The 19,962-nt window shown below is 31.5% G+C and overlaps 7 protein-coding genes across 7 annotated transcripts in view; 3 read left to right on the forward strand and 4 right to left on the reverse strand.

Annotated features, from left to right (window-relative positions):
• HELRODRAFT_107827 (hypothetical protein) overlaps window positions 1-2,043 on the forward strand; it is a gene marked incomplete at its 5' end in the record, with an annotated part of 5,537 nt that extends 3,494 nt beyond the window's left edge. Inside the window, 3 exons of the mRNA XM_009029354.1 lie at window positions 22-564; window positions 814-1,554; window positions 1,603-2,043. Coding sequence (XP_009027602.1) covers window positions 22-564; window positions 814-1,121 — 851 coding nt within the window. The 3' untranslated portion in view covers window positions 1,122-1,554; window positions 1,603-2,043. The remainder of the gene's footprint in view (window positions 1-21; window positions 565-813; window positions 1,555-1,602) is intronic.
• Window positions 2,044-7,791: 5,748 nt separating this feature from the next.
• HELRODRAFT_164411 (hypothetical protein) lies at window positions 7,792-8,679 on the reverse strand (the record flags this gene model as incomplete). Its single annotated transcript, XM_009029355.1, has 3 exons — window positions 7,792-8,007; window positions 8,114-8,207; window positions 8,624-8,679. The coding sequence occupies 3 exons, from the start codon at window positions 8,677-8,679 to the stop codon at window positions 7,792-7,794; spliced, it is 366 nt and encodes a 121-aa protein (XP_009027603.1).
• Window positions 8,680-9,144: 465 nt separating this feature from the next.
• Window positions 9,145-9,339, reverse strand: HELRODRAFT_150292 (hypothetical protein; the record flags this gene model as incomplete). Its single annotated transcript, XM_009029356.1, has 1 exon — window positions 9,145-9,339. A coding segment is annotated over one exon (195 nt), but the record flags the coding sequence as incomplete, so codon positions are not given.
• Window positions 9,340-10,189: 850 nt separating this feature from the next.
• Window positions 10,190-11,332, forward strand: HELRODRAFT_164412 (hypothetical protein; the record flags this gene model as incomplete). The annotated part of the gene is made up of 2 exons (XM_009029357.1): window positions 10,190-10,275; window positions 10,945-11,332. The coding sequence occupies 2 exons, from the start codon at window positions 10,190-10,192 to the stop codon at window positions 11,330-11,332; spliced, it is 474 nt and encodes a 157-aa protein (XP_009027605.1).
• A 2,539-nt stretch (window positions 11,333-13,871) lies between these two features.
• On the reverse strand, window positions 13,872-14,051 carry HELRODRAFT_138315 (hypothetical protein; the record flags this gene model as incomplete). Its single annotated transcript, XM_009029358.1, has 1 exon — window positions 13,872-14,051. A coding segment is annotated over one exon (180 nt), but the record flags the coding sequence as incomplete, so codon positions are not given.
• A 21-nt stretch (window positions 14,052-14,072) lies between these two features.
• HELRODRAFT_150800 (hypothetical protein) lies at window positions 14,073-14,303 on the reverse strand (the record flags this gene model as incomplete). The annotated part of the gene is made up of 1 exon (XM_009029359.1): window positions 14,073-14,303. A coding segment is annotated over one exon (231 nt), but the record flags the coding sequence as incomplete, so codon positions are not given.
• A 1,670-nt stretch (window positions 14,304-15,973) lies between these two features.
• HELRODRAFT_164414 (hypothetical protein) lies at window positions 15,974-17,602 on the forward strand (the record flags this gene model as incomplete). Its single annotated transcript, XM_009029360.1, has 3 exons — window positions 15,974-16,059; window positions 16,729-17,092; window positions 17,540-17,602. The coding sequence occupies 3 exons, from the start codon at window positions 15,974-15,976 to the stop codon at window positions 17,600-17,602; spliced, it is 513 nt and encodes a 170-aa protein (XP_009027608.1).
• Window positions 17,603-19,962: the final 2,360 nt, after the last annotated feature.

A 19,962-nucleotide genomic window follows, 5' to 3' on the forward strand; every position in this document is an offset into this window, starting at 1 on the left:
TTCTTCCGGCTGAGGCTGGAGAAAAAACTGTGATGAGTGTTTCTATTCTTTTAGCTTTGGTTGTATTTTTGCAAGTCTTAGTGACAAATCTTCTACCTCCATCGTCGACTAGCTTTCCGCTTTTTGCGAAATATTTGTTATTCGCAGTTTTACTAGATGTGTGCGTCGTGTTCAATACTATTCTGTCTCTTAATTGGCACTTTAAAACCCCAAGAACTCATCGAATGCCGAAATGGGTGCGATTACTTTTTGTCGATTTTTTACCGAAAATTTTGTTCATCAATAAGTTCGAATCGCCTGACACGGATTCGAGTAGTACCAAACAACAACAACAACAGGAACAACAAATTTCTCAAAACGTGTGTTCGAAAATATTTTGTGGAATCTGCAAAAAACCGACCGATACACCGATTGCTTCGCCAGAAACAAGTCGGAGAGCTGCTCTGAAACCGCAAGTATTCGATTTCACCGACTTGCACAGTCCTAACTGCGCGCTCAGGAAAAGATTGGCCAAGCGGAAACAGCTGACCAAATCAAAAAGCGAAGATCGAAAAGATGATGCTGGTGATGATGACGATTCTAGGAACGCTTATTCAGGTTACAATTTTATAAAACTATAATTGAAATAAATCAATCAGTAATAATAACTATTATATTAATCCATCTTCTACGAGTACTACTACAACTACAACTGCTGCTCTGGCTATTACTACTACTACTAATAATAATATTATTATTAATAATAATGATAATAATAACAATAACGAGAATAACAATAACACAAATGATGAACAGATCAAATGCCGGTGAAAGTAATAAAGTTGGAGCCTGAAATAAACAAGGCTGTGGAAGCGGTGAGGTTCATCAGTGCCCACCTCAAGAACGAAGACGACTACGAAGAAGTCGTTGACGACTGGCATTATGTGGCGCACGTCATCGATCGCCTTCTTCTTTACGTCTACCTCGTGGTAACGATCGCAGCGACACTGGCGATTTTACTGAACGCGCCAAATATTTATGAATCTATCAATCAGGATGATTTGAAAGCCGAATATAAAAAACGACATGTTCGGTTAATAACAGAAACAAATGATTACATATATCTATGCCCTTGGGGTTGAAAGACCCACAAAATATTTTCTATTCATTACAAACATCACACACGCATGCACAAACACTGACAGTGCATGTAAATATGCGTAGATTTACGCATAACACACTGTACACATTGTATGTGGTAGGCGGGGATCTCTTAGCGATCGAACATGTTCCCTGCAACAACCCTGCCACACCTCTTCCTCATTACAACATTCTGCTGCCTATTATTATATTATGATATTTGAATATTTATTCGTTAGCTAAATAATTTATGAAACTCTATAAACATGGACTGGACACTTCTAGTCTGACCCAAATTCGGCCACGTCCAAATTTGGGCCGGATGTCAGATTTAGGCAAAATTTTTATTTTAGCCATTTGTCTATGTTTTAATTTACGCTACAAAACTGCGTTTTAGTTCCCATATTAACGTGCTAATCATCCATTCGTTCGTTCGTTCATTTATTCATTCATTCATTCGTTCGTTCATTTATTCATTTATTCATTCATTCGTTCGTTCATTTATTCATCATTCATTCTTTCTTTCCTTTCTTTCATTATTTTTTCATCTCTAGGCTGATCTTCAGCAATAAAACTCCAAAGATAAATTTGATTGACTGACTGACTTTTGGCCCAAATTATATTTTCTTATTTAAGAATTTAGCGGGAAATTTTTTAATTGAAAATTCAATTGGGTTTCTTTAAAATTAAATTTTATTCAGCGGTTTTAAAATAATTTTTTTTTAATTTTAAAATAATCACCCACGGAAAAATGAAATAAATAAAATAATTTTAAGTAACAAATTGAAGAATTTATCAACATTAACGTATATTATAGTAGTATTAATAGTAATAATTGTTATAATAATAATTATAAAATTAATTATTTTATTTTAAAAATTGTTGTTCATCTTTCGCTATCTCTCTATGAAATTTCGAGCACAATCTCAGGGTTTATTTATTTAACTGGGTCAATCTAAAAAAATAAATAAATGAATGAATGACTGACTGAATGAATAAACGAATGAATGAATGCAGAAAAAAATAAATAAAGATTTATATTTATATTCAGAAAATCTAAAACCATTAAAATCTCAAAACACTAAAATAAAAAAATACTTGTCCCGCAATTATAATCCTAATGAAATTTATTATATCCATAATAACCATAACAATTACAAAAATTTTTATGACTTTTCATACTTACGCATCTGACGAAACTGACGCAAGGCATTCTCAGGCACGGGATAGCTTTTTCGGTGCACACTTTGTTCAGGGGACACTCAAATCTCTAAGGTCAGGTAATGGAAAAATATTTCAATTTTTTACTCGTCAGAATATGAAAAATCAAATGATTAAAAAGATACGTCCAATAAAAGGAATTATAATGGAAATATTTAAAATGGACGATCCCGCCGTGCTCGATGACGATATCACGTGCATCGGAGTAAGCATGATATTTAACTAGCATTACGCACTGCTCCTGTCGCAATAAATAAGATATGGTGAGCTAATGGCAATGTTTATTAATTTTACATCAAAGGTAATAATTGAAAATAAAATTTTGAATAAAAATAAATTTATGTTATTATAAGAGCCAATAGGCGATAATTCAAATTTATTAATTATTATAGATCAGTCGATAAAGTCTTTATTTAAACGTGATTTCAAACTGATGTATATAGCCAGTCGGAGCTTGTGACCTTAACTCTTTTGATGTTGAATTAGACTTGAAACAAGATGTTTATTTGTTTGGCGAACGTTGCAAAATGGACATAATAGAATTGTAGTTCTACTTTATTTAAACAAATTTGAATTCGTAAGCAATTGTTGAACCAAATATTTTTTTTATAAATCTGTAAAGTACCCCAGCCATCTTGCCCGTGATTTGGGACAAACGTGTGATTTATGCTGGGCTAATTAATTCACAATTAGCTTTTGAGTATGATTCATTGAGATTGCAATTTGCTGATGTGGTTGACAGAAGAATTTCTTTTGGTTTTTCGAGAAGTTTGAGAGACTGCTTGAGTGAGCCTGTTTCATTCAGCGAACTATCCAACTGGATGAAATTTGAAGTGTTTTTCGCCATAGACATTAGAATTCATCGGTGACGTTGTATTTCAGATAGTTGTGAATTTTCAGTTTAGCTTTTTTTTTAGTTTAGTGACACAATGTTGTTGCCACCACGCTTCATAAGTAGCGAAAGTAACTACGACACACAATCACAGATCGGCATATGGAGCCACTTTCTAGCGTTACTTATTATCAGATTATCTAATTTGGACAATATCCATATTGTTGCAAAATTGTAGCTACGGAAATCAAACTGTAGCTGTGTGGGGATGAAATATTGCAAAATATTTGAAGTTATTGTTGCGGCTTGATGTCTAGAACTGAAGTGGTTTCCAAAACGATTTCTTTTTTGGCCCCAGCATCTCTGCCTTCAAATAAGTATAATCTGCTTAGGTATGCAAAGCTGTTTCCAATTTTGATATTTGGAATAACATCAGGGTGTTCATAGGCTCAGTCTGCATAGTCTTTTATCAAATGAGCTGCATTCGTCTATCCTCATTTTCCATGCGCAGTTCAAATCGATCAATTTTTGGGCGCCTTCCGAACGTGGGCAGCAATTGCCAAGGAAACTGCAAATTTAAGTCAGGATTTAGCTCTCGGTCCAGAAATCTCTACAGCTGGTGTACTCTGTTTTTGATCGCGGTTTTAATAATAATAATAATAACAACAAAAACAATAATATTAACAATAATAACAAATAATAATCTTATTATTTATCTGAAAACCTCGCATTTAGAGACGCATTCACAAGTTTGGCAGCCATTCCAATCGTAGAGGAAGCCACTCCTGCATGGAAGGCACTCCAGCGGTGGACACCGTGGGGGTGGGGGTGGAATGACTGATTTTGAAATAATTAAATGGATATAATTAATAATTATGATATTATACTTTATTATATTTAACTAATTAGTTTAATTGAGTTGTCGGCACATGTCGAAACACATGATTAACTAATATGTAACCTCAATATACAAAAAAAATTATTATTATTATTCATAATATTCAATGAAGATGACGTAATTAATTATAATTATAATCAGTAATAATATTAATTATTATTACTGGCGTATGCCGTTGCTACCACCACAGCCAAAAATATAACCAGCTTCATTGCCATGTGCTAAAAAAGTGAAAAAATATTTATTTCATAATTTAACTATTGAGTTACGAGACGGTGTAATGGTTAAGTTCCGCTGTTGAGGTGACCGTGTTCGATTTCAGAGAGATCCGCGCCTATCACATGTTGTGTGTAGGAAGGGATGCCTTGGATGTGTTGTTGCTGATGTTTTTGAGAATTAATCAAGGAAGAATTGTGAATAAAAATAGCTACAGTACAATTATTAATTAATTAAATAATTAATTAAAAAATTTAATGAATAACATCGAAAATTTTTATTTTAATATTAACAAATAATAAAACGAATAATAAATCGTACATACCTGCAAGACTGAAATTCTGTCTCTCTTTTGATATCGAAATCTTTTTCTTTTATATACTATCCGCGCGCGCGCACACACACACACCTACATACACACACACAATTTTAAATTAATAATTTCTATGATTTAAGTTCTGAACTTTTGATCTCTTGACATAAAATAAAAAGCTTTCGAAAAAATTAAATTCCTTAATTCATTCATTCGTTCGTTCGTCATTCGTTCGTTTGTACATTCATTCATCCATTCATTTACTTATTCATTCATTCACTTATACTCAATTCAACTCACTTTTTCATTAATTAATTTCGTGTTGTTGTAAGTCGATAGAAGGAATTATAATTGATGAGAAGAATTCTAGTAGGTTCTTACTGAAGTAGAATTCGATCACTGTGACGTAAGTGTCGAACACTGGAAAAATTTGTAGAAAAATTTAACACAAAGACCCCGCCATTTTTTTATGTCAGTATTGACCAGAGGCGGATCTAGAGGGCCGGAGGCACTGGCCCTTACGTTGTGAGCGTTGTTTGCGTTGAAAGATGGTAAAAGTCGTTGTTTTAACGTAAAAAGTAGTGTTTTGAAGGAAAAATTGACATTATAGGCTCATCAGCTGGAAAGTTGGTCCCCCAGTAAAAAGGTTGGCTTTCCCATGAGCACAGAAAAATTTTAAAAACAAATTTGCAAAAATTCCCCTCCCCCGCCAATAATTTTTTTTAATTTCTCTCCTGGACGGTCGTCAACATTTTCGGTAAATTCCCTCCCCGGTCGTTCAAAATCTTGGCTCCCCTGTCAAGTCAGTCTAGATCGACCACCGGGGTTGACATATGGAAAAAAAATTATACATACTTGAATTTTGTACTTTTGATTTCAACAAATTTAAATTTTTTGATTTATTAATTAGTATTTAATTTATTCAAGCACCGTTCATGAATTCTCAAATTAATTTTTACAGATATAAATATGATCTTGATGAAGCATTAGCAACACTTTTATACATTTTTTATACTTTCAAATTTTAATACAAAACACTCGAAGATTTCAAAATAACTTCAATTTCTTTTCAGTAGTCGTTGACATTGTAGATTGAGTGTTTATTGTGAAATAAAGATGTCATATACAGATTTGCATTGCCTTTATTATTAGTATGAATTTAATTTTATTGTTTGTTAAAAATTCATCAACTGATTCTTCTTTCTTTCTCGTGCCTGATCCTCTCAGGACATTGGCGACCATCGATTTCTACAAAACCCGATCTTAAACCCGACATTTGGTAGTTGTTGAATGAAATGTTGTGATATTCAATAAGTGACACAAGGACTTCACGAATGTTATTCGTTGTTGACCGCGATTTCTTTTTCATGCAATCTTTCCAGTAGTTGTTAGATTTTCCATTCCTTCCTTCTGCATGATGTGACCAAAAAATTTGACCAAAAACTGCCTCCGTTGGATTATCTGTAGTAATTTTATCTTTTCATAACCGGACTGTTTTAATACATCCTCATTTGAAGTATGAGAGGTCCAACCAATTTTCTCCATAATTCTTCCCAATTTCCGATCTTAAACCCATCTCAGTCGCGTTAATTTTTTTTCCATTTCTTTAAAAATTGTCCAGAACCTAGAACCGTAAATTAGCAACAAAATGTAACACCTAACAGTTTTTATTTTGTTGATATTTTGATTTTACTGTTGGTGAGGATGTTTTTCATTTTAGAATATACATCTTTCGCCACAGCCTTCTTTTGTTTGATATCTATATCACATTAACAACCTGAGGTTATTAGACTTCCTTTGATAATTGAAGCTGTTAACTTGTTTCACTTGTTTACCATTAACGATTATGGAGCAGATCGGGGCGGTTTTTCTTTTATTGAGAACCATGCACTCTGTTTTGTTGACGTTAATTTGCAAGTTTTTCCTTTCATTTTCAAAAATCAGTTTGGAAACAAGTTTTCTATTGGATCTGCTATAAGAGCTCTATCATCAGCATATCTTACATTGTTTATATTCACGCCTCCAATGGATATTTTCGGTAGATTTTCTATTTTTCTCATGATGATTTCACTATAGAGATTGAACATGTCTGGCGAGAATACACAGCCTTTCCTAACACCTTTCCTTATTTTGGCAAAACTAGTTATCTAGTTACCAACTTTCATTGCTGCTCTTTGGTCTCAATTGAGGTTTTTGATAACTCTCGTGTCTTTTCCATCATTGTCCAAATTTTCCAATATTTCCATAAGCTCCACGTGTTTCATGCTATCAAAAGCTTTGGAGCAATCGACAAAACATATAAACAAGTTTCTCTGCATTTCAGTCGCTCGTTCACTGATCATTTGTAGCATAAATATAGCGTTTCTTGTGCCACGATCCTCGACAAAACCACATTGGACATTTGAAATTTCAGATCTGATTTTGCTTCCTGCTCTCATCATCGAAATTCTCAAGAAAAGTTTTGTAAGATGACTCATCAAGCTGATTGTTCGATGTAGTTCACATTCTGTTGCGTTAGGTTTTTTAGGCAATGCAATAAATATTGACTTGGATAGGTCTTCAGGAATTTCGCCGCTGTTATAAATCTCATTCAAAATTTCTGTTACTTTTTCAATGCCAAATTCACCAAGACATTTAATTTCTTCAACAACTATCTCATCTGCACCTGGCGCTATATTTGATTTCATTTTGGAAATGAACTTAAGAATCAACTGATTATCTAGTGAGAAATTATGACCTTTAAAATCTTGATTAAGTAATTTCAATTGAAAGTGTATGTGACGTTGAAACAAAAAATCGAAACGATAGTAGGAGTAAGTTAAACTTGAATGTTCAAGTTTAACTTACTGATCGACAAGAATGTTTCAAGTTTTTATTTAATAATGAATCTAATCTTTTCATATGAAAAAATGGAAATTATGAGCTAAAAAAATTAGAACAGTGAAAAATTATTATTGGAAAAAATATATACAGAACTTACGATATAAAACAATTTACATACAAAACATTACATGTAAAAACCTATTTACAGACAAAAATAATATTTACACACAAAAAACTATTTACACACAAAATTGTTACATACGTAAAAATTTATTTACACACAAAAAAGTTATTTACATACAAACAAAATTTATATACAAAAAAATACTTACATTAAAAAAATTATGCAAATAAAATTATTTACACGAATCAAGTTTGCTGTGTAAAGATAAAATTGTAAATTTGTTGGATGGCACTCATCAACTTGTCTGGAAAAAACAATTGGTCGGTGGGCACATTGAACCTCATCATTTTGAGGAACTGCTCGATGACTTGAGGGTTGTATGTAACTTGGCTTTCTGTCAGCTCATTGAATTGGCATAGGAAGTGTTGTTCCTGCAAATAATTAACTTCCCCCTGGTAGCCCTGATTGTGGTGTAGATGGTGAGGAAGGATGGAGATCGACAGAGTGTGCATGTTGTCCTCTCCACGCTCCACTGGTCGATGCACGTTTTGCAGAAGCCGTGCGAACATCCGGCCAGGTATGCAAAGTTATTTCTATTACTTCTAAACGGATGCTGCATATTTCGTCTTCATCTTCTTGTGGGCCACTGTTAGTGGTTTGGCTGGGTGAATTAAATAGGGAGCCAGTTTGTAAATATTTAATGGTTCGTTCGACTTTAAAACAATTCTCGATGATGCAGCTTCTTGCTGAACACAGTGACTATTTATATATTTTTTTTTTTGATTGAGGAGATTTAGAAAATTTTATATGCATTAAAATTTATTATTAAAAAAGCTAATCTAGTTTGTGTATGTGTATGAGTTTGTATGTGTGCGTGCATGTGTGTGTGTGTGCGTGCATATGCGTGTTTGTGTGTGTGTGCGGTGTGTGTGTGTGTGTGTGAGTGCGTGTGTGTGTATTAATATCATTATGATATAAAATTATAATAATCTAATATTAACTATTAACATTTATGGATTTATTTATCATTTATCAGTATTTCTTTAAAACGAGATATTCTCCTACAATTAAATTGACATTCCGTTGGACAAGAGCCTGCGTGGTGAAGCATGATTCCACGATTCAATCGGCATTTCGTGGAATTAGTGTTTGATTAGTGAAGTATTCGTACACAATCTCAACATGTGTTTAAACATGTGTGAAAAAAAATAGCAGAAACAATTTTAACACAAGGTGTGTATGATGTGAAAACTGTCTGAATGCCGTTGAATGAAAGTTTAGTTTGTGCAAAAATCTCAGTCGTTTTATTGACATAGGTTTCTCTAGCAATCTGATCGGTTGTTGTATTATAATTGACATCGGTTTCTCTACCTGCGGCAATTTCAGAGAGACTTCTCGTGTTCTTATCTTTATTTCTTCGATAGCTGAACCATTTACTTATTGAATGTCAATCCACATTTTTCAGCCAATGCACTTCGAGAAGTTTGGTTTGGGTATGGAAAGTGAATGATGCTTTGGTAAAATTCTTCCAATATTTCAGTATTTTTTTGAGAAAGTATTTGTCTTTTCCTTTTTGAATCTTTGATTGAAATTGGTGTTGAAGTCGATTGTTGAAAATTTTCATCAGAGTTACTCTGGGATAGTTTTTGCGTTTCATTAACTAATGAATTGAAAGGTTGTGTGCTATTTGCAGTGTTTTTGCATGAAATATTGGAGAGGGAATGACTGTTGCTGAGTGTCTGATCGTTATTGATATGAGAAGTTTGGTTGTGACACTGATTAAAATTGTTGCTAGTACACGCAAGATGTTGAGGATCAACAAGACACACGTTTGGTCTAGAAACTTGAATGTCTGATGCATCATCATTTTGATAATTACCGGGTGAACCCCAATACATGTCATGCATAGCGTTGTATCGTTGAGTTTTGTAGTTTTCTTGATAGGTCGTCTTCCCATCAAAGCCATTCCTCATTGGATAATATGAATTTATACGAGCTAGTTTATGAAAATATTTACTGATATAGAACAAGTTGGTTGATCGGTCAGAAAATTTATGACGCTTGAGAAATCACTTATTTTTCTAAAATAAAACAATCACTTCCCAATTTTTAAACACTTGTATTTTCAGTATCATCCAAATGATTTTCGATTATTTGAACAATATTGATTTTATTTAATTTTTCTTAATCCTTAGTAACAAAAATAGTTTCCTAAACAAGCTATAGTTTGATAGTATCAAAATCAAATAAAATGAAGCATGTAAAATTGTTGAGCAATTGGAAGGCAACCAATGAAATATTCTCTGCCAAGGTGGCACGTGAAAAATAAGAGAGACGATCATCCAATTAAGTTGACACGCACGAATAAGATCAAACACGCTTTGATCTTTTTGTAAAAGTTTTTTAAGTTGACATCAAAGTGGCGCTTGTTCAAATTTGATTACAATTTCAAAAGATCAAAGAAGTTAATAGGTCAAAACTTTTGACGAGAACTTTATGTCACAGCGGCCGAAAATCTATATAAGTGAGTTGATGAGTAAGAACATACATTCACCATTGATAACTCGATCTGGCAACATCAATCGTTTATTAAATTAATAATACCTGACAAAACACACTAAACAACAAATATATCCTTACAAAATGAGTCAACAACTACCCATTAAAAACAGTATCAGTAGTAACAACAACAATAGTATCAGCAACACCAACAACAACTTAAACACACCGTCAGTTATTTCATCAGCAAAGTCTAGTGAAAACAGTGCGGATATCAATAGGAACATTAACGCAGACGCGCAATTAGGCAATCAGCCAACGAACAATTTCAACCATAAAAATTTGTCAAATTTCATTGCAAACACTTATGACACTCAATATCAAGATAAATACTTACAACGACAACTTTTCAGTCGGCATTATTTTAACAACCAAAATTTTCATCACCAAACATATAACCAACAACATCCATTTAATCAATGTTTCAATCAGCAACAATTTAACCAGCACATCACTCAACAACAATTCAATCAACAATTATACAACGACCAATCTCTAAAACAAAATAATTTCAATGCACAAGAACAATGCAATCAAAAAATGTTCTACAAGCAAAATTTCAACCAACAACATTTTAATCAGCATCCCTACTACCAACAACATTTCAACCATCAACCTTTAAACCAACAACATTTCAACCAACAACCTTTAAACCAACCACATTTCGACCAACAACATTTCAATCAACAACATTTTAACTGGTGTAACAACGCTTCAAACAATTTCTCCGGTTCTTATGGTACACTCAAATCAATGTTAACCACAGATACAGCTCAGCCTTCCTCATATCGTTCATTTGAAACTTATTCGAACACTAATAATAACAATCACTTTGTTAGTCAAAATTTTCAAAACATTGATGGAAATGCTAATCAAAGTCTTCCTACCTCAAATTTCCAATCACCAGCAAATGATTCAACTTCAACCACTAAATCACATGGCCAGAATTTTGTAGCTTGTCAACAACAAACAACCTTGAATAATTCAACAAGAGTAGTTAAGAAAAGAATCATTCTGTCGAACGATAGAACAAGTATATTGGAGAATTACTATCAGAATAACTTCAACTTTCCCTATCCTGATCTGGAAACAAGAGAATCCCTGGCCAGCCAGTGTGGAATTTCCTGCTCTCAAGTTAACAAGTGGTTCAGTAACAGACGAAACAAGGACAAAAACACCAGGAGTCTGACCGACATTGCTAATGTAAGAGGAAGGAAAGGAACCTAAATTATTTCTGCTGATCTTTTTGTAAATTTTCCAAACATTTGTGAATATTTTCAACTTTTGTGAATAATTCCAACATTTGTGGTTATTTCCAGCATTCGTGAATATTTTCAACTGTTGTGATTATTTCATTTTAAATATTTACGAGAAGATATTATATCTTCATTTGTTTTTACTATTTTCTAATATTGTGAGATTTTTTTGTTTTTACAGACTTTAATTGAAATTGTGAGATATTATTTTATAAATATTTTACATTCTATTTACCTTAAATTTGTAATTAATTAATGTTGTTTCGTAAAAGAAAACTTGTTCTCATTTTCAATTTTGCTTTCAATATCGGTGCTCATTTTATATTAGAAAACTATTTGCAATCCATATGTTGTTGTTTTTTTCTCTAAATTCATTTTGTCACAATGTTAATTGGTCAGATCAACTTTAATGCACATAAATGTTTTTTTAATCAGGGTGTCGGATTCTGATGAAAAATATCCGACTCCAACCCCTCAAAAACTTCTAACTACGATTCAGGTAAAACTTCGACTCAGGGTTTTGACTCACATGAAATTTTGTATACTTTTGCATCATAAATTTGTCTTATTATCAGTGCTAAACAAAATTTACTTTATAAAAATTCAAAATTGGTCAATGTAACTAATATTTTTAGTAAAACGACTTTAAATTTGTGTTTTAAAACATTCTTTAAAAAATTGTTTGATTATATTTATACTATTAGATTTCATTTGCAGTATTAAATATATTGCTACACATAATTTTCTTGTCGTTCTTGAAAAAATTGAATAATTTACGCCATTGTTATGTTATAATCGTGAAGAATTTTAAGTTTCAAAAGTCGAACGTTTTCGTTCGTGATGGGGAAAATAAAATTGGCTTTTGACAAATAGGCTTGGATTGTTTTTAAAATTTAGGCTAATGGATCTTTAAGAGAATTCAAACTCAGTTGTTAATATTTTTAGTTGAAAAATTTTAGGCTAAAATAAAATATTTATTAGTGTTTCAAACCATTTTTTATAATTTTAAAATTACTGCAGAAACGTTTAATGCTTTCTTAATATCATTTCATTACGTATATTGTTTTATCCGAATTTACGCTCGAATAAAATTATAAGACAATTATTTCAACATTTTATTTGTAGTTGGAGGTTAAAAATTTTTTGTAAGCCAGAAATGAATAAATCTTTTCAAAATAAAATATGCAAAAGATACAAGCTCAATAAAAATAAACAAGGTCACATAAACTGTGCTGGATTAAGACCTCTTTGGGCCCATACCGAAATGCTTGAGGTAGGAAGACTTTGAAGACCCACTAAACTAACGCTCCGATTCAATGACTTACATTTTTTGGCGTACCCATACTCAAAACAACTGTTGTACAGCAACGGTTTTTTCTCTTAATTTGATTTTTTATTTGATGTGATTTTTTTCAGAGATTGTTTTTTGCTAATTTTGCCATTTCGTGGTGTTAAATGAATTCACTAACAATAATATAAAAGAAATATTATAAGACTTAAGCTATGTAGACATACATGGACATAAAATTCATCAAGTTTTATTTTTTAAAATACCTACAGATGAACAATAATTTCATAATTAAATGGTTTTGATATTGCAAAAATCGTAAAAAGTTAAAAATTGTTTTAGCTATATATATATAAATAGTCCACTCTAACAATTTTTCAGTTTGTAAGTGAGTATGCTTAATATATTTTAAAATTTTAGTTTGTAAATCACCCTTCCCTAGTTGCATAAATTCAGTGATCTTTTGTGATCGAAACCTCTTTCCAACTGAGCAGTGTACGTTTTAGCATTTGTGACATTTTAGTGTTTCTATCATTTATGCGTTGTGCTAGATCGACAAGCGTTTTACACGGATCATTCTGACAAAAGATCGGAAAGAAATATTTTGAACAAATGCCAGGCATTTTTCAATTGATTAAGTTAATAAATGATTATTTTATAAAATTTTATAAGACGTTTTTTTAGATAATTTATTTTTCTGCAAAAAGAAAATTATATATGAAACAAATGAATACCCATCAAAAAATGCTGCTACATAAACAAAACAAAATTAATGAGCAAAAAACAATATATTGAATTAATTCACATTGAAGCAAAAATCAAACAAAAATAAATAATCTATCACAAATTTAATAATAACTACAAATGCTAAACAAACAAAAATATGACATGATGGTGCAATGGATATAAAAATTTGAGAAAAAACTGTATCCACATTTACATGTAATCAGTTTGAATGCCACCGATCTAAAATGGTAAATAAAACATGAAAAATCAAAAAATCAAATACTGAAACAAAAACAATTTTAAAGTAAGCGAAAATTTTAAAAAAATATAATTAAAAATATACATTAACTATACAGTTTAAAATTAAGAGGTTAGTAAAATTGTCCGATCAGCTGTTGTAATTGACATAGGTTTCTCTAGCAATCTGATCGGTTGTTGTATTATAATTGACATCGGTTTCTCTACCTGCTGCTATTTCAGAGAGACTTCTCGTGTTCTTATCTTTATTTCTTCGATTGCTGAACCATTTACTTATCTGATTGAAAGTCAATCCACATTTTTCAGCCAATGCACTTCGAGAAGTTTGGTTTGGGTATGGAAAGCGAATGATGCTTTGGTAAAATTCTTCCAATATTTCAGTATTTTTTTGAGAAAGTATTTGTCTTTTCCTTTTTGAATCTTTGATTGAAATTAGTGTTGAAGTCGATTGTTGAAAATTTTCATCTGAGTTACTCTGGGATAGTTTTTGCGTTTCATTAACTAATGAATTGAAAGGTTGTGTGCTATTTGCAGTGTTTTTGCATGAAATATTGGAGAGGGAATGACTGTTGCTGAGTGTCTGATCGTTATTGATATGAGAAGTTTGGTTGTGACATTGATTAAAATTGTTGCTAGTACACGCAGGATGTTGAGGATCAACAAGACACACGTTTGGTCTAGAAACTTGAATGTCTGATGCATCATCATTTTGATAATTACCGGGTGAACCCCAATACATGTCATACATAGCGTTGTATCGTTGAGTTTTGTAGTTTTCTTGATAGGTCGTCTTCCCATCAAAGCCATACCTCACTGGATAATATGAATTTATACGAGCGAGTTTATTTTGCTGCATTGGACCGAAGTTGTGGATATTGTCGTTAACATAGTTGTTAGAAGCATATCTCGTCATTGTTTGATTATTAACTTTGAAATTCAATGAATCGGAAGGCATGTATTGAAGTGAAGTCAGAGTTGTATTGGCGTCTGTGCCATTCATTCCATTGTAAAAATTTGAAGTTGTGAAATGGTGTGGCTGGTAACAAGATTGGCCTCCACAACGTTCGAATTGTTGCGGGTAATGAATTGAGTTGGAATTTGGCAATGAATATTTGCAGTTGTGGTAGGATGTAACGTTGTTGTTGGGTCCGTACGATAAATTTTTAGATGAAAATTGTGAATCGTTGTACACGAACATATCGTCATTAGAGGCACGTTCAATGATTGATGAACGATTTAAATTCATATTTGGACAAAACTGTTTGTCATCGAAATGAAAACAATTTTCCATGCTTTTCAGAATTAGACTTGTAATTTATAATGACTTTTAAAAGTTTTCAAATAAAGTTTGAGCAAAAAATTAATGATCGGTCAGTAATTCAGGATGTGATGTTGCCTCTATCTTGTTTGGAGGATTATGAACATGTTTTTTTCATTCCACACTTATATAGATTTGTAAGCGTTAATTAGTCGATGGCTGACACTTCCAAAATATTTGAAAAAACGAGATTCATGAAATTCTGATGACAGATGTCAAAAAGAAGAACGATGGAGCTCACCTTTAATTATCCAATAAGGTTTCGTTACGTAATAATTATGTCAGACTAATTAAATTATAGTTAGGTTATTGTTCAATTAAAAAAAGGTGAAACGAAAACTAAATTAAATTATTTATTGAAATAAAACAAATTGATTGCTCGGCCAAAAAATTTGTGACAATTGAAATATCTTTTTTTTTAAAAAATAATACAATCGCTTCTAAATACTTAAACGCTTGTATTTTCAATATCAACCAAATGATTTCTGATTATTTAAACAAAATTGATTTCATTTAGTTTCTTTTAATTCTTCATAACAAAAATTGTTTCCTAAACAAGCTATAGTTTGATAGTATCAAATTCAATTAAAATGAAGCATGTAAAATTGTTGAGCAATTAGAAGGCAACCAATGAAATATTCTCTGAAAACTTGAGTTACCAATGGTGAATGAATTTTATCAAACTCATCAACTCACATATAAATTATCCACTTGAAAACAAAGAGAATCCAATTAAGTTGACACGCACGAATAAGAACGCTTTGATCATTTTGTAAAATTTTTTAAGTTGACATCAAAGTGGCACTTGTTCAAATTTGATTACAATTTCAAAATATCAAAGAAGTTAATAGGTCAAAACTTTTGACGAGAACTTTTTGTCACAGCAGCCGAAAATCTATATAAGTGAGTTGATGAGTAAGAACATTCATTCACCATTGGTAACTCGATCTGGCAACATCAATCGTTTATTAAATTAATAATACCTGACAAAACACACTAAACAACAAATATATCCTTACAAAATGAGTCAACAACTACCCATTAAAAACAGTATCAGTAGTAACAACAACAATAGTATCAGCAACACCAACAACAACTTAAACACACCGTCAGTTATTTCATCAGCAAAGTCTAGTGAAAACAGTGCGGATATCAATAGGAACATTAACGCAGACGCGCAATTAGGCAATCAGCCAACGAACAATTTCAACCATAAAAATTTGTCAAATTTCATTGCAAACACTTATGACACTCAATATCAAGATAAATACTTACAACGACAACTTTTCAGTCGGCATTATTTTAACAACCAAAATTTTCATCACCAAACATATAACCAACAACATCCATTTAATCAATGTTTCAATCAGCAACAATTTAACCAGCACATCACTCAACAACAATTCAATCAACAATTATACAACGACCAATCTCTAAAACAAAATAATTTCAATGCACAAGAACAATGCAATCAAAAAATGTTCTACAAGCAAAATTTCAACCAACAACATTTTAATCAGCATCCCTACTACCAACAACATTTCAACCATCAACCTTTAAACCAACAACATTTCAACCAACAACCTTTAAACCAACCACATTTCGACCAACAACATTTCAATCAACAACATTTTAACTGGTGTAACAACGCTTCAAACAATTTCTCCGGTTCTTATGGTACACTCAAATCAATGTTAACCACAGATACAGCTCAGCCTTCCTCATATCGTTCATTTGAAACTTATTCGAACACTAATAATAACAATCACTTTGTTAGTCAAAATTTTCAAAACATTGATGGAAATGCTAATCAAAGTCTTCCTACCTCAAATTTCCAATCACCAGCAAATGATTCAACTTCAACCACTAAATCACATGGCCAGAATTTTGTAGCTTGTCAACAACAAACAACCTTGAATAATTCAACAAGAGTAGTTAAGAAAAGAATCATTCTGTCGAACGATAGAACAAGTATATTGGAGAATTACTATCAGAATAACTTCAACTTTCCCTATCCTGATCTGGAAACAAGAGAATCCCTGGCCAGCCAGTGTGGAATTTCCTGCTCTCAAGTTAACAAGTGGTTCAGTAACAGACGAAACAAGGACAAAAACACCAGGAGTCTGACCGACATTGCTAATGTAAGAGGAAGGAAAGGAACCTAAATTATTTCTGCTGATCTTTTTGTAAATTTTCCAAACATTTGTGAATATTTTCAACTTTTGTGAATAATTCCAACATTTGTGGTTATTTCCAGCATTCGTGAATATTTTCAACTGTTGTGATTATTTCATTTTAAATATTTACGAGAAGATATTATATCTTCATTTGTTTTTACTATTTTCTAATATTGTGAGATTTTTTTGTTTTTACAGACTTTAATTGAAATTGTGAGATATTATTTTATAAATATTTTACATTCTATTTACCTTAAATTTGTAATTAATTAATGTTGTTTCGTAAAAGAAAACTTGTTCTCATTTTCAATTTACTTTCAATATCGGTGCTCATGTATTCTATAAAATTATTTGCATCTTCTATGTTGTTTTTTTCTCTAAATTCATTTTGACACAATATTCATTGGTCAGATCAATCTTGTTATCAACTTTTATTCACATAAGAGTTCTTTTAATCAGGGTTTCGGAGTCTAATGAAAAATATCCGGGTTTTGATTCACATGAAAATGTTTATACTTTTGCATCATAAATGTGTCTTATTATCAGTGCTAAACAAAATTTACTTTATAAACATTTAAAATTGGTCAATAGAATTAATATTTTTAGTGAAAGGACTTTAAATTTATGTTTTAAAACTTTCTGTAAAAAGTTATCAGCCATTTCTCGGCCCATTTAAATAAATTTGAAAATCTCATGCTGAAATTTCAATGTCTTTATTGTTGTCAAGAACTGCGCGTAATTTAGTGTTGTCCGCAAATTTTTAAAATGGATCCGTGGTATTGTGCCATCTCTGGTTTAAAGAATAATTCACGTCATTGTTATGTTATAATCGTGAAGAATTTTAAGTTACAAATGTCGAACGTTTTCGTTCGTGATGGGGAAAATAAAATTGGCTTTTGACAAATAGGTTTGGATTGTTTTTGAAATTTGGGCTAATGGATCCTTAAGCGAATTCAAACTCAGTTGTTAATATTTTGAGTTGAAAAATGTTAGGCTAAAATAAAATATCGTAAATTTAAAAATTGTTCTAGCTATTAATATCTATATTATATATAAATAGATCGACAAGCGTTTTACACAGATCATTCCGACAAAAGATCGGAAAGAAATATTTTGAACAAATGCCATACATTTTTCAATTGATGAAAATAATCAATGAATATTTTATTAAATTTTATAAAACGTTTTTTTAGATAATTTATATTTCTGCAAAAAGAAAATTAAATATGAAACAAATGAATACCCATCACAAAATGCTGCTACATAAACTAAACAACTATTGAATTATTTTTTAACTGTGTGAGATTTTTCATTTTTATCGACTTTCATTATGATAATTTGTTTTATTGATATTTTACATTCTATTGACATTAAATTTGTAATTAATCGTTGTTGTTTCGTATCAAATTACAAAATATAGTCTAGTTTACAAATTTACTTTTAATATCTGTGCTCAATTTATTCTGAAAAAGTATTCGTTATCTCAATGTTGTTACTTCAATGAAATCGTGGTTCAGTTGTTAAACGAACAAGGACTCTTTTTTAGCCATTCGTGTCAAATTGGATTTCACTTTGGTTGATTCTAACTTGAGATCAGCACAATGGGCATTGTGTTGCTTGTCCGATCAGCACAATGGGCATTGTGTTGCTTGTCCTAGTCAAGTGATTAAACATTCTACGTGCAAGGTGTGTTTGCATTGCTATTCATGTACAGACAACTTTTCTTGGAAGTCTTTTAAACAAACGGAACGGGCATTGGTTGAGAACTCTCTATAACAGAAATGCAATTTATACATTTTACTATTTTCGTTCGGTGCATAGCATATTTCATAACGTTTAATGGATGCTTTTCATTTGTTCGTGGTTCGTGTTCAATGTTTCTCTTTCAACGAATTCCTTTGTAGATGTTAAAAAGAAAGTTTATGGTCCATGGTTTCATCATGTTGTATTGTTGCTAACTGCTTAATAATTCTTGGCACCACATATTTTTACGTTTAGGTATTTGATTGGACTCATGTAGAACAAACGCTTCAATGTTTGTAATGCCCTCAATAAAGATTCACTGTTCGTTGTTGCATTTGTACTGATCCATTAGAGAGTGATTGAATGTCATCATGGTCAATATTTTCGAAAGCTCGTCTATTCATGTAGTTCACAACTATTTCATCAATGTTTTCTACAATTTAATCTATCTTCTTCAAATATTTATCCCCAATTTGGTCGACTTTTTGTTGAAAGAGAGCTTGCTTATTTAAATAATCATGCACAATTCGATAAATACTATTTTAGTGAGATATTCTCCCACAATCCAATCGACATTCGGTTGCATGAAACACTCTGAATTATAAATTTGCTATCCCAATGTTATTCAAAATAAAGTAGACAGACCAGATATAAATCTGTACCTAAAGGCAAACACGAAACTAAATGCCAACATTGAAAATTTTCAACATTTACTATTAAACGAACAAACTTTTTAGTCATCATTTAGAAAATTAATTAATTTTCAATCACCAAACTGCCGTAAACGGTGAGACAAACAAGTTGACTCAAATATGTTATTTTCAATAAAAAGTATTCCGAAATAATCAAATATTAATTGAATAGATAAAAAATTATGAAAGTAATTTTATCGAAGCCTGTCTGCCATATTTCTTCCCTCAAATTAAAATAAAATGCATTGGAATTCCATTCCCAAATAAAATGTATATAAGATTATCAAAATAAGATTTTATATTTTCAAGATGGCCCAGTATTTGAGTGTCATAATATTTAAAATCTTTGGTCTCTATGATGCAACGTTTTGCAATACACACCATACGTATTGGTTATTA

The sequence above is a fragment of the Helobdella robusta genome (genome assembly GCF_000326865.2).
Source record: "Helobdella robusta unplaced genomic scaffold HELROscaffold_6, whole genome shotgun sequence".
Lineage (NCBI taxonomy): Eukaryota > Metazoa > Annelida > Clitellata > Rhynchobdellida > Glossiphoniidae > Helobdella > Helobdella robusta.